Source organism: Mustela lutreola, chromosome 6 (assembly GCF_030435805.1).
Source record: "Mustela lutreola isolate mMusLut2 chromosome 6, mMusLut2.pri, whole genome shotgun sequence".
NCBI lineage: Eukaryota > Metazoa > Chordata > Mammalia > Carnivora > Mustelidae > Mustela > Mustela lutreola.
In genome coordinates this window covers 52,789,108-52,807,382 of record NC_081295.1, presented here as the reverse complement: position 1 = coordinate 52,807,382, position 18,275 = coordinate 52,789,108, and the positions used below count along the sequence as shown (strand labels likewise).

General features: G+C 41.6%; 1 protein-coding gene and 1 long non-coding RNA gene across 2 annotated transcripts in view; one reads left to right on the top strand and one right to left on the bottom strand.

The window, feature by feature from the left end:
* The window catches only part of IMPG1 (interphotoreceptor matrix proteoglycan 1), a 127,972-nt gene that overhangs the window by 14,404 nt on the left and 95,293 nt on the right, over positions 1-18,275 (bottom strand). The window contains 2 exon segments of the mRNA XM_059177249.1: positions 8,953-9,172; positions 11,670-12,181. Of these exon segments, the coding sequence (XP_059033232.1) occupies positions 8,953-9,172; positions 11,670-12,181 (732 nt within the window).
* Positions 1-18,275, top strand: part of LOC131833676 (uncharacterized) — a 30,849-nt gene that overhangs the window by 2,387 nt on the left and 10,187 nt on the right. The window lies entirely within an intron of this gene.

Below are 18,275 nucleotides of genomic sequence, written 5' to 3'. Positions count from 1 at the left end.
TTTTTTTTTTTTTTGGCATTCTAAAAATATAACAAAATATAAGAAATTTCACTTGGTGAAATGTGAAATCTAACAGTTCATTTAGGACTAATTAAACTTGTGTGTTGTCATTGTTTTCTAAGTAGATTAAACATTTGTATACCCAGTAAGAGGGTTGATAAGACTCTATAGGGCGCCTGGGTGGCTCCATCGTTAAGCGTCTGCCTTTGGCTCAGGTCATGATCCCAGGATCCTCAGATGAGTCCTGCATAGGGCTCCCTGCTCGGCAGGGAGTCTGCTCCGCCCCCTGCCCTTCCCCCTGCTCATGCTCGCTCTCTCTCACAAAAATAAATAAATAAAATCTTTTAAAAAAGGACTCTTTATAAAGAGGCAATAGACAGACTTGAAGAAAGCACACAAAACTGCTACCAAGTTCCAACTGCAGCCCTCAGTGATTGTGTGACAAGTGTTAAGTTACTTACAATTCTCTAAGATACAGTTTCTCTGTATAATGAGGAGAAATACCTACTTTTCATAGTTATTTATTAAGATTAAAAATAACATCAATTACTAGTAGCTGTTATTGTTCTTATGGTCACTACTGCGATACGTGACATCTATGACCTTTCCAGAGCTGGCCACTAAAGGGTTTGTTCTGGCTGGAGGCATCCTGGATGCCAGTGTATAATTAATTTCAGTGTTCACCATTTACCAGCCTTGAAATTTCCCCATTTTTGAAGAGACTTTTTGGGAATTCAAGGAGAGAGTGAGTTAGAATAAGTATGTGTAGTTTTGCATTGTTGAAATCTTCAACCTGCGCAGCTAACTGGCATAAAAGCCGTACATGCTTCTAAAGAATTTTCAGAGCAGCCTAAATGAAAGACGACTCTAGCTGCCAGGATGCCGGCAGAATCGTGAGCAAGCTGTGATTTATTCCATCTTTCAGTTGATAAATCACAGATAGTTCTAACATTGGTTTATACTTTCTATATCATAGATTCCTTTATTCGGGTTGTTTTCAAAAGCTGAATGGCAACCACACGTGGTGATAACACGGTGTCACTTCTCCTACGTGTCTGTACCTCTGCAGATGTCATTTGGCTTAACCCATTACTGGCCCTCATTTAGACACACAGCCAGGAATTCAGACGCTGATCTGAATGTGGAATGCTACCCACCTAGAAATCTCATGAGAAGTTTCAAAATTTCTCTTCTTTAGTCTAAAAGTAACCATGGGATATTTCCCCCTCCCAGTATTACCATGACAAACTACATTTCCACCTTGATGTTAGGCCAGAAAAAAAACAAATGAAAATGACTTGACTGGATTTTGTCTCAAGTTTTGCCAATAGAATTAAATAAGTGATCTATTTGGACATTTCCTATAAATATGATAAAATCAGGGCTAGAAAAGAAATGCTAAGTCCTCTGACCAAGAGTGCCTTAACCCTTCCCTCAGCTTGACTAACTCTAGACCCCTCACTTCTCTTAGTGTAGCTAGTTTACAAAACTTGTACATTCATTCTCTGCTCCTTTGAGATATCAATCTTCTTTAAAGCTTCTTGCCAGTATTACAACTCAAGACTGTCTTCCCCAAGGACCTAGGAACCATTCCTTTGAAATGTAAGCATCAAAGAAGTAGCACCCCTGTCTCCCAGTCTCTGTGGGAGGGTAGGATCCTTGCTCTGTATTGTGAGACAGGCGGGGGACAGGCCATGTGGATGGTCTCCTTTTCTACTTCATCCCAACCTCACTAAGATCTCACCTCTGCTCTTGCCATTCTGTAGACTGCTTTTCCGAAGGGTTCTAGCAACCTCTGGATGATCTGCTTAAATGACTGCCATGCATTGTTCACTCACAGCTGCTGAAATAGCTGGATGTCCTTCTCTCCTGCTCTTCTCTCCCCGGCTTCAGCAACGCCGTCTTTGGCTCCTTTCAATGACAATCCTTCTATTCCCCATTAAGTGTTGGGGTTCCTCAGAGATCCAGTCCCAGTTCTCCTTTCCTCCTGCCCTACACCTTGTCCTGGACCATTTTTTCACCTGTTCTCTGGTTTCAACTGAGGTTTCCCAAATGTGTATTTTCCATGCTGGCCTCTGGCCTCAAGACACCTGCTTCATAGGATAGCAGTCAGTTCACCGAATGTCCATTTCTGTAAAACTGGTTTTCCCCAAAACATTTTTTGAGTATTTTTATGTCCTTAAGACAGCTTATTAATTTCACTTTGTTTTCTGCATTAAAAACTTTAATGAAGTTAAATGTATGTAGCTTTTGTAGTTTTATATTTTTGCAAAGTATTTTTAAAATTGGCAATATTTTAGGAATGATGAAATATATATATATACACACACACACACACATATATATATTTTTTTGAGAGAGAGAGTGCACCCCTGTGCACGCAAGGTGGGGGGAGGGGCAGAGAGTGAGGGAGAGAGGGAGAGAGCAAGAATCTTAAACAGATTTCACACCCAGTGGGGAGCCCATTGTGGGGCTTGATCCCAGGACCGTGGAATCATGACCTGAGCCGAAATCAAGAGTCCAGAGATCAACTGACTGTGTCACTCAGGTTCCCCCATATTATATGTTTTAATTTTGTAATTTTGAGACTACTTTAAGGACTGTTTAGTACCTAGTTTGAAGACTTTTTGAGTTTTTATAAAATTTTATTGAACCGTAAAAGACCACAGTCATAAAAAAAGAAAGGAAGAAAGAAAAGAAAAACAGGACACCAAAGTGGTGCACAGAGATCCAACAGGGGCTTTTAGACATCCTGGCCTCAAACGCACTGGCTCAGCACGCCCTTCCCTTCCAGGCTGAGCTCCCTTCTTTCCGTACTTCACGTCCGAAGCTGCTAGCACAGTGAAATAACGGAAGTACCCTGAAACTCCTGCCCTTTTGTGGGGGGAGGGATGGGGGAGCCCAGCCCTACCCTTCTCAGCCTGGGTGACGGGGTTGGGGGAGGATGGGGGGGTGGGGGGGTGTTCTCCAAGGTATCGCGCACTCGACAGCGCCATCTGTGGAGAAAGCCTGCCATGACATCCCCTGGCCTCTAGAATTAATTGCTGTCTCTCGTGGGTCATAATATTTCTGCACATATCCTGATCATTGTATTTGGTAAACTTAATTATAGCTCTTTGCATATATATCTATTTCTCTTGGCTGATAGGGATTTGGCTCCTTGAGGGCAGGGATACACTTTTGGGGTTCTAGTGCCTATAATAGTGTCTGACTGGTAGCAGATAACCCCTACTTAATATATGAACAGGGGCCCAATCATGATTGTATTATCATTTATTTGTCTAACTTTTCTATAGCAGCAAAGATAAGGGCCAGAGGGAGTAAGATGCTGGTGGTTTAAGAAAAACCATCCAACAATAGGAAACAAAGAGAAACATGGACTGCATTAACCTTAAAAGTCATCCTAGAGCACTAACAAGCCCAGCAAGCCCCCCCTCCTCAACCCCCCGAGCAGACAGGGATCACCTGTGGGCCAACCCAGCCAGCTGCCTACATTTTTACGGGCTACAAGCTAAGAAGAGTTTTTTGGTTTTTAAATGGTTATATAAGTACCTACAATATACCCTTGATTTGCCTTTTGGTTTACAGAGCCAAATATTTACTATCTGTCCCTTTTAGGCACATTTTGCTGACCCCTAAAATGCATCAACTTTGTCTGATTTACCATTTGCTCTTGGTGATGCTGTCTTACAACTCCAGAGAGTAGGAAGTTACACTGTATAGGAAACGGATAAGACGAAAGGGTGGTACTTTCTGTTTTCTATTGAGTACGACATCCTTATTTTATCATTCTGCTTTGTTCTCTGGCTGTGTCGAGTTCCCTTTCCGGAGCCTCTTCACACCAGATTTGTCATCCTAATGATTCCCTCATTAATGAGTGAGGTAAAACTTTGATATACATCACTCGCTGTTTGTATGAAAATGACGTTTTCCACATTTTAAGGGTTATTCCTTGATAAGGGTTGGGCGAGGAAGGGATGGGTGGGGCTGGTGGCTCCCAGGCCTGGGCAACATTGGACATGAGGCAGGGGGACCTCCAGGGTCTCGCAGCCTACTTTTTTTTTTTTTTTAAGATTTTATTTATTTATTTGACAGAGAGAGATCACAAGTAGGCAGAGAGGCAGGCAGAGAGAGAGAGAGGAGGAAGCAGGCTCCCTGCTGAGCAGAGAGCCTGATGTGGGACTCTATCCCAGGACCCTGGAGATCATGACCTGAGCCGAAGGCAGCGGCTTAACCCACTGAGCCACCCAGGTGCCCTCGAAGCCTACTTCTGATCGCCTGTTTCTCCCAAGAAGAGAAGCTAGGGAAGGGCAAAGGGTGAGACACAAAGTAAGTGTTGCTGTATTGGGCCATCCTGGTTGGGAAAAGGTTAAAATTATAGGATGCCTTTTCTGTTTTCCAAGCATAGATTATTGGGATTTTCTCCCAGAGATCAAGCTGGGTATTTATTCCCGGCACACGGTACTTCCTGCAACTACCTCCTCTTCTCTTTAAAGTTTTCCCCCTTTTAATTCTCTTTCCAGGAGAGTTTTCTCAACGGACTGGGCCAGTACCAGTGAGTTCAAGTAAACACTGGCGAGAGCAAACATGAATCAGGGAGGTTCCTTGTATTTGCTAGATGACCTTCTGGAACTATCTGGGATTTGAAGTGCCCCTCAGACCTCTTTTAATACATGCTGGCAGCTGCGCACTGTTGCACATCAGCCCGAGCCTTAGACACTGGAAAAGACTATGCTAGCAAGAGAGCCAGGGGCTGTGTAAATTGGAATTTGAGTCCCTGTTCTTCAGGAACCTGAAGTAATTATCTTCATTTGGGGTGCAGGGACCTGAGAGGCAACATGATCAGCTGGTTGCACTGGTTGGTTGTACTAGGAGGACATTTTAATCAGCTTGCCTGTCAATCACCACGACAGCTTGCACTCCAGCATACCACTAAAAGGAGAAAATCTGGATCAGTCAGTCACATTGAAAACCTAGGAGCAAAATAGCTGTCATATTCTAGATTAAAGAAAAAAAAAAAAAGAAAAAAGGAAGAAAACTATTGGAAATCATCTACATTTGTTTCCTCAATTTCTTTTAAAATCTAGACACCCATTTTTTTCCTATGACCACAACACTAATATTGTGCATATTCCCCCAAACTAAAATCATACAGGAGAACTCAGGCTAGACACTCACGCTAGAGACAGTTTACTGTAACTACAGGTTTTTTGTTTGTTTGTTTTTGTTTTGTTTTGTTTTAAATGGCGTTTTAAAATTCAGGTTCAAGAAGGTTTATAAAATAAGCGGATTAACAGACATAAGAGTTCATTACCTCTGTTGAGAAGCAATGGTGGTGAATGTTTTAGGGTTGGGGCCATCCCTGCCTGGACTGCGCCAGGACGTGAATAGGAAGGAGGAGCTGTGGACAGTGCGAGGAATAGGTGGGGGTCGGCGGGTCTGTCGCTGGGGTGGGCGCCTGACTGCTACTCACTCTTGGGGGTCCTTCTCTCCTTCTTCCATCCCCAACCCCTTCCAACTGCAGGGGCACTACTGCAGTAGTGCAGTGTGTGTGTGTGTGTGGCTGGCATCCTGCCTCTCCAGCTCTGGTGCTGACCAAGCTCTACTCAGCCTCCCTGGAAATTCTCAACTTGGTCTCTACTTTTGAGCTTCAGTGTTCCCCTCTTCGTTGTCCAATTTTAGCAAGAAGAATTTCTTCTCAGTAAGTTCCATCCACTGCCCTCCACCCTGCTCTTTGGTTATAAATTCCCACTTGCTCATGCTGGAGAGTCCCCTCTCCCCTACATCAAGACCCCACTGCAGTGGTCCCCACCTCCATCGAGATGGCCCTCCTTGAATAGTCTTCCTTACCATCTTGCCAAGTGTCATCGAATTATTTTTTTCTTTTTTGGCAGTACTGGCTACCTTGGTGCCTGCTCAGCCCTCGCCAGCACCAGCCACCACAGGTTGTCTCACTGGGGGAGACCAGCCAAGAGGGACTAGAATTCTCTACATTAATATCTAGCCCTAAATGCTCTCTTGCCGTCAGACAGTGGGTCTCAGTGAAATGGGATTTTATAGGAAATTTCAGTGCTTTCTTCATTATGCTTCAGTGATTCCCAAACTGAAGCAATTTGTAGCTGAAAGTGGCATATCAGAAAGCGCTCATTACAAAGTCTTTTTGAATGAAACAGGCAGAAGTCTGATCACTCTAAAGTATCCCCCTTTGGGCATCCTGCAAGTTCTTTCGGGCAGGGACTGAATTCCAGGTATTCATGTCTTGTGTGGGGGTGGATAATGTTTATTGTTTTGGATTAAGCATGCAGAAGATGGTCAAGGTCTGATAATCAACCACTTGCTGGTTGGGCAAGTCTATCCTTTGCCTTTGGGAAAATAATTAAACCAGGATCTCTAGAGACGTGGTGAGGAGCTCACCTCTACTCTCGCCTATTCATACCTTCTTCCTTTCCACCTCTGCCTCCATTGATTGGAAGAAATGCTTTTGGGGGCAGGTTGGCACAGTGGCCTTTCCCAGTAAACAGGAGCCCTTTTAGGTATTGGATTTATCCATTTTGGTATATATATAGAGGAATTTGTAAAGTTACATTGTTATAGATTTTTAACTTTTATAAAATCCTATTTTGGCTTTCTAACTCTGCTGTCCTCAAATCCTTTGGTTCAGGCTTTACTCATGTCCCAGCTGGCTCACTACAGCCAATTCTTGGCAGACTTCATCCATCTGTCCATCTGTCCATCCATCCATTTTTCTGTGAGTTTTCAATGTATCAGAAATTCAGATTTTTCTCATTCTCTAAGTATCTAGTAAGAAAGAGTATCTAGTAAGGTAATGTCCCAGGCAGTCCCTTGTTGTTCTAACATTAAAAGAATAAATTGCCCATGTACCCCACAGTAGACGAGGCAGTCCGGAGGCAATTCTGGGATAGCTCCATATAATTTTGTCTCCAGCAGGGACTGAAACCAAAGTTAACAGCATCTCGTTTTGGTTGCTTTTGGCTTTTTAGAGGAAAAGCTACATAGTCCAACTGGTCCCAGGAAATAAGCACAATTTCAGTTCCAGCCTCCATACAAATACCCCGTCAGGGTACTTTTTATTGTTCTCACTGGTGCCCTACGTAGAAGGACCCTTTGCACAAAGTTATTAAGGACAGTGTTACCGTATTAACTACCAATATTCCTTAGTTGGCTGCGATGTAGTAGTTGTGAACACTTGTTCACAACTGGGTGTTGTGAAGATTTGTTCAGTTAATCCTCACAACTGTTTATGATCCCCATTTCCCAGTTGTGGAAATTGAATGCTGCCATTAGCGCATAGGGTTCATATTCAAGGGCCATATTCATGGCCCTTCCAAGTCATTGCTGTGCTGTGTTTCCCTCCAACATCACACGGTCCTCTTGGCACCCCTGGCAATGTGTTACCAGCTTCCTGCTGTCTTTCTAAGGCGCTACTTTAAGTGGCACCTTCACTGAGAAGCCCGTCTCCAGAGCAGCACACCAGAGTTCTCCCGTCTCAACATGGCTTCTTACGCTGACCTTCTCATGCTGTTGGATGGGTCTCTAAGTCAACTGTCAGTTCTCCAAGGGAGAAAGGAGGCTGGACACTCACCTCTGTTACACTTTCTAAGTTCTGTACAGGTCCCTGCTCATTGCTTTCAACTGACTGGAGAAACTGATCTCCTGATCATTTAGGAGGTCTTTGATTTCTTAGGGGGTCCTTGGGGCTTTCTTAGCTGCCCCTGTTCAGAGGTAATCACTCCCAGACTCAGTGCCTAAGGGTGATCTGTCTTTTTAATGATCCTGTTTACTGAAATAGGAGGCTATTTTCTTTAAGTCGCTCAAAGTTCTGTTCTGTCAAAGGTAAGTGTCTCCCAACTGAGTCTCTTTGTTCGCATTTTGCCCAAGGCCCCTTTTCCCTGGGCCTTCATTGTGAGTCCACAGAAAGCTAGAGAGGATGTTGAAGATTCACTTCACTAATTCACAACCAATTAGGAAACTTTGTTTTGAACCTGACTAGAATGTAGCAGGGGCAGTAGATTTGGAGACTTGCCTCTCCACAATCTGGGGTATTAAAAAAAAAAAAAAAAAAAATCTTCCTTTGATTGGTTAGAAAACAGAATTTTGAAAGTAGTGATGGCAACACTCATTTAGGCATAGCTGGTTACAGTGGTACACACAGCATGTTTTATTATCAGAACGAATATAAAATAGAATTTGCTTTCTACTATGTAGCTTTGGGCTAACCCCCATTATCTTCTAAAGTTTTCTTCACATCTAACACTGCTCTGTTTTAACCTGAGCACGGAAGCTGATCTAGGGTGTACAAATGGGAAGGGACATTATTTTCTCCTTTCCTTGTTGATGGTGCAGTGGCTTTTTTTTTTTTTTTTTTTTTTTTTCCAAGTTTGGATTTTGGTCTAATGATTAGTTTTCTTTCCTCAGGACACTGTTTTAGTTTCATCCTGAATTGTGTTATTAGGAGGCAGTGCTGATAGTTAACTATGACTGGAAGGTTTCTTAGGTAGAAACCCTCCAGGTTGCTGCAGTTTGCTAAGAAAGTGAGTCTGACTTCTAGCAGAATGCAAAGTAGCTTGGCTGTGGGGTACATTAAAAAACAACAACAACAAAAACAATCTCTGAAGGCACAGCAAAAGTTGTGTTCTGAGGGGGAAATTAAAGCTCCTAGACTGTGAAGCACGAGGTGTGCTTGTTTTCTGCTCTTTGATGTAAGAAAATAGAACCTGCGTGGTTTAGGGCCCTATCTTTCTAATAAGGTGATCCATTAGCTTCCAAAATGTTATTTAACAAGTGGGATTTTAATTTGATTTTTGTGGCCTCACAAAAACTGTGAGTCAAACTTTGTGGCCTCACAAAGACTGTGTGTTAAACAAACAATCAAAACCAAGAAAACTCCCACAGTTTTCTGGGTTGGATTTTTTTTTTTTTTTTTTTTTTTACCTGGTTCAATGTCGAGAGAGTAGCTGTCTATCTCCAGTTCAAGTCGTTGGGCTGCAGCAGAACGAAAATCCTCCAAGACCCCCTGCACAGCCTTGGTGAGGTTATAGGGCACTGACTTAGCGAACCTCATTTTGCTATTCACGATCACACTCCCATTTCTGAAGTTAAGTATTTCAAGTTGTTTAAATCCTGTCAGATTGGAGCGTAGATATGGAACCAGCTGCAAAACAAAAGATGGTATACCCTTAACTGTGTTCTAAGTGCTCAGCTGTTGCTAATTCCATTTATACTCACTTCTCATTATCTGAGGCATAAATTTCAGTTCCTTTTTGATTGTCTTTATTTTTGTGTTTGGATTTTATGGGAGACCGGAACACGATTATTTAATGATCTATTTGCACTGATTATGTCCCATATTTCCACCTTTCTGTTTGTGTATTGAGATGGATGGGCAGTGATTTTCTTCATGATGAATTGTGAGAACAGAGGATTTTTAAAAATCTAGGCCAATGTTGTCAGCAAAGCAGGAATGCCAGGTTAAGTTACTAAAAAAAAAAAATCCAAGCAAATAAAAACATGTTCCAAACTGAGCCCAGAAGCAGACTGACCTATGCCTGTATAAATGGGACGTCTATTTGGAAGCAACCAATTGAAATGACCTATTGAAGGAACAGCTTACATATCAGCTTGTCTGTCTATGCAGGACATGCTTCCTGGTCAACCAGTAGGTCGTACAGTAGGAACAACAGGAGACTGGCCATCAGAAGACTTGGTTGTCAGTCCTGAAACTGTCTCCAGCCAGCTGTGTGACCTTCATCAAACCATTCATCCATTGTATTGGACCTCAGTGCCCTTATCTGAATTGTGAGGAAGAAGAAAAAGTGGTTCCCTGAGGAACTTTCCCAAATTGGAATTTAATAACCTCAAAAGCATGCCTAAGGGCATATTGTGGTTCAGATTCCCAAACCTGCCTATTGTGAGCCACAGCCACCCCTGAGATCACCTTCCAGAAATGTCTGAAACTCAGCAGTGTCTGCCTTGTTCTTGGCCCCGAAAGTTAACCTCCTCTTTAATAAACTGACACCTATGAATATAGAGAATACACAGATGCAAGCTAAAATCTCCCAGGCCTAGCCCAGAACTACTTTTTCTTGTCTCTGTCTCCACCCCACCAGAATTTTGATTCTAACCTTGCCCACATTCCAATAGCCATCCCCCCTGTAGGCAGATCATTGGCTGCTCCCCTCTCCTAAATCCATTTTCCTCTTCACTAGAAAGAGGCTGCCTGGCTAGAAACCACATTTCCCAGTCTCCCTTGCAGCAAGGTGTGGCCATGTGCTAGTTCCCATCTACAGAATATGAGTGGAAAAGTTGTGGGGAAATTTGGTATCACTCACTTTCTTAGGGAACTGCTTGCCCTGGGCTTCCTCTCTTGCCTCTTCTCACACGTGGAAACAAGGATTTACCGGTGACTCAGCTTTGTGTGAATGAGAAGACACCATTGGGGTTGCCAGAGTTACAAGACAGAGGAAATGTGAGTCCCTGGATGACACTGTAGAGCAGAATTGCCCTGCCCATCAAGTTGAAGAGAAATAAACTTGTATCTTATTTAAGTTACTACATTCCTTTTTTTTTTTTTTGAGGTAGAGTTGACAAACAACGTTATATTAGTTTCAGTTGTACGACATAGTGATTCATCAAGTCTGTTATGCTACCCTCACCACAAGTGTAGCTACCATCTGTCACCATATTTAAGTTACTATATTTTTGATCTCTTCATTATGGAAGCTTAGCACGTACTCTAATTAATACACCTGAGCTAGGTGCACAGGGACTCTGTTCCCTGAGATTGTCCCAATATCTACTCACCTCACCTCACTGGGGTGGGGGGAGACCTCACAAAGTCTTCCTTTAAAGTTCACTTGAAGACCTCGGTTTTTATGTGGTTTTAATTTGTATAATGACTTAACTTACATGAAGCTTACAAATATTTTTTCTGTTATTTTCAGAAATTCTACAGTCTTTGCACTGGGTACTTTAATTGGCTGTGACTATATACAGATATCACAGAGTTGAGCATGTCTTATTATCTGTGTGTTTTTTATGGTACATGAAGAAACAAAATAAACATGTGAGCTTTGGGAGTATTGTATAATCAAAAGTATATGCCATCACAATCATCATCTCACTTTCTTTGTTAGGAATCAGGGATGATATGCCATTTAGCTATTTTTTAGTTTTATGAGAACTTAAGGGTAACTAAGAAATGAGTGCTTACACTTGAACTCTGGTCTCATGTGTTGTGGACCTTTCTGGTTTTGACTCCTTCCATTTGATGGCTGGAAAGCAGCCTGTGGCATTATAATTAGGGAGAGCTTGCTCACACTGCTTTTAAATTCCACGTTCAGTACTTGAGTGGTTATGTATTATTCCTGGGAAAACTCCATTAAGAAGAACTTAATGAAAAGTTCTTAAGGATAAGATCTCATGGGGCTGGATGGCAGTATCTGTCTGGAGTGTACACGGCAGAACTTTCTTGCTTATTGGATCTGAATCCATCCCCTCACTTCAGCTGAATGCCCTCGGCCATAGCTATGTCAGAGGCTTGTCTTTTGTGACCTTCATTGCTCAAGACAACCAGTGATGATCTTGTAAAGGAGAAAAAAAAAAGAAAAAAAGAAAGGATGTGCAGGGACTTGGAGGCAGTGCTTACTCACCAGCTGTGTGAATTGTTGCTCCAGAGCTTGGTACTCCAGAGAGCTCTTGTTGAACAGGTTGTTGGAGAAGGGCATGTTGGCGACTCTCAGGCTGAAGAACACCACCAGTTCATGGCCCTTGGGGGCAATGGTCATGGAGCTAGTGGTGATGTACTGTAAAGCTGGGCTGGGAGTTGTAGTCTCCAAGAAATGACCTGCGGTAGAAACATCCCCACTGAGTCTTGGCACCTCAGAGGTGACGGGAGTGTTCGTTAGATCCATTATGGCTAAGTCTCTCCCGCTATCTTGGCTGCCTGAAGATGCAGTTGAATGTGAAATTTCCAGAGCTGACTAGCTGATGGCAGAATAGCCATCCGTGGGGATGATTAGTCCTGGGATTGGTACTGTCTGATCAACGGGCATTATGTCTATGATGTTTTGATCAGTCAGAGAGAAGATGCTGGATGGTGTAAAGAAAGGTAGAGTGTCTGATAGTGAAGCAGAGGCCTTAGCAGAAGGAGACCAAGAATGGTCTGTGGAAAAAGCTTCTCAGTCCAATTCATTTTGTCCAGGTATTTTCCCCAAAGAAGAGAAAGCAAAAAAGGAAATCTAACGTTAGACTTAACTTAAAAAAAAAAATGCATTTGCATTGATTGTTTTAATGTGATTTTTTTTTAAAGATTTATTTATTTATGTATTTGACAGAGAGATCACAAGTAGACAGAGAGGCAGGCAGAGAGAGAGAGAGAGAGAGAGAGAGAGAGAAGCAGGCTCCCTGCTGAGCAGAGAGCCCTATGCGGGACTCGATCCCAGGACCCTGAGATCATGACCTGAGCCGAAGGCAGCGGCTTAACCCACTGAGCCACCCAGGCGCCCTTAATGTGATATTTTTAAAGAAGAAGAAATTGGTATAGAAAGGACATGCAGTCCTGTGTTCAAACCTAGGGAAGGAGAGGGTGGGTCCCCGCACTCATTGTATTCAGGCCCAAGTAGTTTCAGATCGATGAGAGTAAAAGACCACCAGTAACCCCAAATTTCTGCTTAGCCAGAAACAACACACCTAGGGACCAGCTGGTAGAAACTCACTAGGTCACCAGGTGGTGCCAAAACACAGATGGCATTAGAATAGATTTGGATTCCACATTCCCATCTGGAACTCCCAACCAATTAGCTATGCAGTTTGGGCACAGAAATTTTATTCACCTTCCAATCATGCAAGCCTGCAGTTTATGCATTTGGAGTTTTTTTTTGGATCTGAGTTATCACATTTTTGGTAGTTTTACCACTTTAAATTTAAATTATGCTTTTCCAAAATTGGATAATCTGACTGAATAACTTGCCAATTTTCAAAATGATTTTGAGAAAGTAAAGGTGTGGGCGACACATATAATTTGAACTTTATATTGGCCATTCAACTTGTTAAATATCTGATAGCATTTGAAGGTCTTTCCACTTTTACATGAGTATACCTTGATAATTTCTACCACCACTTTGCATTTCTTCCTTGGGTAAGAACACATTGAACTACTAAAGTCTATTCTCTTTTTGGTACAAAATTAAAATCAGTAAGTATTTATGAACCAAGAAAGTGGTTATATGAGACTTTCAGATAAAGAGATCGGTGGGTTATTAAAATATTCCAATAAACCTAAATCCAGAGCCACTGATGATATTTAAGGCATCAGGTAGATCAAAACAAGGAGCTTTCTGTGATTACTTCAGTGGCATTCTGGCAAACATGTGGAAAAGCTTGTGCTGAAATCCGAATGCTAAGCATGATGAATGGCCTGTCTGGATGCAGATAGAATCTTTGGACTCTCAGTCAGCTAATTTACTAGAGGCAATCACCCAAACTGAAACTCCAAGTGATAAACAGCTCTGAAACGTGGAATCATATTATTTTTATGAGTTTCCAAAATAAAACCTGCTTGTTGGTGAACTGTACCCAGATTTCAGAGAAGTACCCTCCTTTCTCTCACCCAAGGAGAATGCCTGGGCATGTCACCCATCCTTATTCAACTGCCGGAGGATATTTTCTAACATGCACAGTCTCTCTGGATACACACCCGTAGTTTTAAGTCTTCACTGCCATGGACTGACTGTTCTCTCTCTCTCCCAAATGCATACTTTGAAGCCCTAATCTCCAATGGGATAGTATTTGGAGGCGGGTCTTTGGGAGGTAATTAGGTCATGAAGGTGGATCCAGCATGAATGGGATTAGTGCTCCTATAAGAGGAGACACGGAGAGATGATCTCTCCCTCTGCTATGTGAGGACACAGCAAGAAGGCATCTTTCTGCAAACCAGAAAGAAGTGCTCCATAAGGGGCCAAACCAGCTGACAGCTTGATGGAGGGCATCCCAGCCTCCAGAACTGTGAAAAATAAATTCCTGTTGTTTAAGCTCCCCTGTCAATGGTATTTTGTTGCAGCAGCCTGAGCGGACTAAGACTTCCCCAGAAGGATCTCAGATGAATAAATGAAAAGGCTGCAAATACTCGTGGTTTGATTTGACTTCTTTGTGTCATGGGGAACTGGATATGAACCTGTGTTCCTATGATGTGATCTTTCTGCTCCTCCAGATGATAAGGGTTTGGGAAGAAACACAATGATATCTTCATTCTTCCCTTGGGCCAGAATCTTATTACTCACACTTCTGTTACTAGATAGACTTTAGCCAGATTAAAATAGTCTGTGGCCTTAATGTCATCAACCAATAAAAGTGAATTTCAAACTCCTTCCCTTTGTGGCACTTTAACATTAATCTTTTACATTCAGAACAAACCTAACCAAGTTCTTTCACTGATAGAACAGCTGGCTATTTCAATGTAGGGTTACTAGGGATGTCTGGGTGGCTCAGTCGGTTAAGCGTTTGTTTTTGGCTCAGGTCATGATTCCAGGGTTCTGGGATCGAGTTCTGCATCAGGCTCCTTGCTCAGCAGGGAGCCTGCTTGCCCCTCTGCCTGCCACTTTCCCTGCTTGTTCTCTTGCCTCCCTCTGGCAAATATATAAATAAAATCTTACAAAAAATTAAATGTAGGGTTGCAAGATAAACTGCAGGATTCTCATTGGAAAATACATTACAAATTTTTTACATGCTTATCTGAAATTCAGATTTAGCTGGGTGTCTTATATTTTTATTTCCTGAACCTAGTAGTCCTATTTAAGTGTGGTTTTACAAGACTCTATTCTTTCTTTACTTGAGATTGAAACTATTAAGGCTATGGCCAATTCTTTTGAAATAAAAATATTATCAAACCTCATCAGTACTTACAAATGTATTTTAAACAATTACGTTTTCATTTGGTTTTTATGTAAAAATTAGACATGTCAATGACACAGGCCATTTCAACATTAAGTTTTTTACACGGTAACAGAGAAGTCAAGCACTAAAAGCCAATGCCATTTATTTTATCATGAGGTATGCAAAATAAGCAGACTCAAAATAACTTGACTTTTAGCTGTCATGGCTAAGTGTGTGTGGGGTTCCTGTGAGGGTGTGGGGTGAGCTTCTATGTCAGTGTGCATGGTGAGTGTGTTGGTTAGAATTTCAGCTACTGTGTGTAAAATAAATGGCTAGTTTGGCCACTTTCTGGGCAAGAGACCTGTCCAAAAGCAAAGGCCACAGATAAAATGGTCCGAACCAAAGTATATAAATTTAGGTTTAGCTGAAACCCACAGTGAGTGATGCTGGTAACGGGTGAAGATGGGCACAGTGGGGGCAGCCAGAAGCCTGACTTACTGCCAAAGGAAGGCAAAGCAGAAGATGAATAAGGTGTGAGGAACAAGTACAGATGAAAGAATATTTTAAATGTTTCTAGAAAAAGATAAACACACTTGACATAAACATCAAGTGGACATCTAATTTATGTTTACACTTGATCTTAACCAAAAGGCTGAGAAGCAATCTAATTTATGTTTAAATAGCTAATCTTTTAAAAATATTCAAGTGGGGTGCCTGGGTGGCTCAGTGGTTAAGCCGCTGCCTTCGGCTCAGGTCATGATCTCAGGGTCCTGGGATCGAGTCCCGCATCGGGCTCTCTGCTCTGCAGGGAGCCTGCTTCCTCCTCCTCTCTCTCTCTGCCTGCCTCTCTGCCTACTTGTGATTTCTCTCTGTCAAATAAATAAATAAAATCTTTAAAAAAAAAATATTCAAGTGGCATGACCAACAATTGCTTAATTCCATATCAAACAAATCCATTCTTATTTATCATAACAAGAAAATTATTATTTCCCTTTTGGCATAGTATAGGAATAGGAAATAAATCTTTAGTACACATTCATTCAACAAATAAATATTGAGAGCCTACTATGTGCCAGGCACTGTTTCAGGTGCTGGAATAGATCAGTGAACAAAACAGATGAAAGTTTTGGCTCCAAGGAGTTTACTGTCTAGTGGAGGAAGACAGGAAGTAGACAAATAAACAATGGGAAATAGATAGTATACCAAGTTGTGACAAGTGCTATGGAAATAAAGTAAAGTGGGAAGTGGGGTGAGAGTACTGGGTTGACAATTTATATAGAATGGTCATTGAAAATATAATATTTGAGCAAGACCTGAAGGAGGCCGGAGAGTTTAGCATGCAGCAAATGCAAATAAAGAAAGCCAAAGGAAGAAGGGTGTCTTTCATGTTTCAGTAACAGCTGGCTAGGAGGGCAGCATGGCTAGAATGGAGTTCTGTTCTAGCAATCAAGTATGAGGGTGATGAATGATATTTTCAAACACTCAAGACTCAAAGAATTCCTCCTAGGCTTCCTTTTCTAGGACGTTTTCACCTAAAATGATGGCAAACCAAGAAATAGGAAGAAATGGGATACTGAAAAAAACTTAGGGAAACCCCCTGACAGGTGGTGAAGGGGTCTTTCAGAGAGAGAGGTACTGTGGGTGTCTCAAGTATATAGAATACTGGTATCATCAAAGCCTCTGCCATTGTGGTAAATTATTTAACTAGACAAAACTGCTGGAGGATGTTCTCTACAAGACAAGAGAGTAAATCCAGAGAGAGAAAGCCTTGAGATCTAGGGATCAGGGAATCCATCTCAGTAGAAAGGCCAAGGAAAGTATAAGGATGACCGAAGAGGAGAGTCCCAGTGACAGCTCTCCAAAAGGCTTAGAAAGTAGCACTCTAGGAGAAAGAGAAGAAGGTCTCTGAAAATTGGAAGAGTTAAGTTACCTGATGTGAAAAAGTATCTTGGAAAATTCAATGGAAAATTTGGGAATAGTTGACATTAAATACAAAGAAAACAAAGCAAATTAAAAAAAAATCAAAGAAAACATTAACTCTAAGAAAACAGAAAGGAAACACAGAGCAAATAGATCAGCTGTGAATATATAATATAAGTGCTGAGTATTGATTTAATAACAGTTATCACCATTTTGGGAGATGGGGTGGAAGCAGAAGGATGGTATTGTAGAAACACAAACCTTTATTTACGATAATAGGAAGACAATAAACGATATATAAAACTGATGACTCAAAAAATTTATATTATTTGAAATTATAGGATGAGTAAATGCCAGAAGAAATAGCTGAGTTAAGACACTACTTTTGGTAACTGGGATTGCACAGTGGGGAGGTGTGAGATAGTGAAATGCTGTATTTGTCAGAACACTTTAATGTGACTTGACTTAAGAAAACTTAAGTGTTTTATTTTGGGATAATTGTACATTCAAGTGCAGTTCTAAGAAATAATAGAAAGTGACATCGGTAAAAATGGCATAGTAAGAAACTCCAAAAGTCAAGTTGTCCTTTACATTCAAAACTTGTAGCGAGTAAGTAGTTGTGATATAATAGGAAATATATATTTGGTCTCTGCCTCCAGTTCCTAACACAGAGCTCCTAAATTCCTTGTAATTTCCTGGGTGATAGGAGCATCTTTCGTTCTAGTAATGTGACTTTTGGTGGGTTCTTGCATAGCATCAGGATGGAAGCTGGACATTGGAATGACCAAGGCAGGATTAGAAGCTTGGAAAATTTCCCCCACCCCCTATCCTCTGAGGAGGAGGGAGGGTCCAGAAATTGAGTTAATCATTGATCATGTCTATGTGATGAAGCCTCCATAAAAATTCCTGAACTATGGGTTTTGTAGAACTTCTGGGTTGGCGAACACACCCATATGCCAGGAGAATAGTGCACTCCAGTTCCACAGGGACAGATGCTTCTGCACCTGGGAACTTTCCAGAAACTCACTCTATCTATCTATCTATCTATCTATCATCTATCACCTATCATTCTCCATGTCCTGAATCTAACTAGAATTGGTGCAGTTTGTCCGCTTCCTTTTGGTTCTCTAGATACATCTAAGGATGGTGCTAACTATTCAGGGAAGCTGGGTGTTCTAGAGTCCTATCCATCTGGACTAACAGCAGAAGCCATCAGCCCACCCCTCCATACCACACCCTTCATTTGGCTACTCATTTATATATTTTTAATGTCCTTTATAATAAGCTGGTAAACATAAGTATTTCCCTGAGCTCTGTGAGCCATTATAGCAGATTATGAAATTGAGAAGGGGCTGGTGGGTACTGTAATTTATTTTTTATTTTTCTAAATGTTATTTATTTTAATAAAAATTGTATATATTTAAGGCATAGAACATGATTTGACATACATATGCATAGTGAAATGA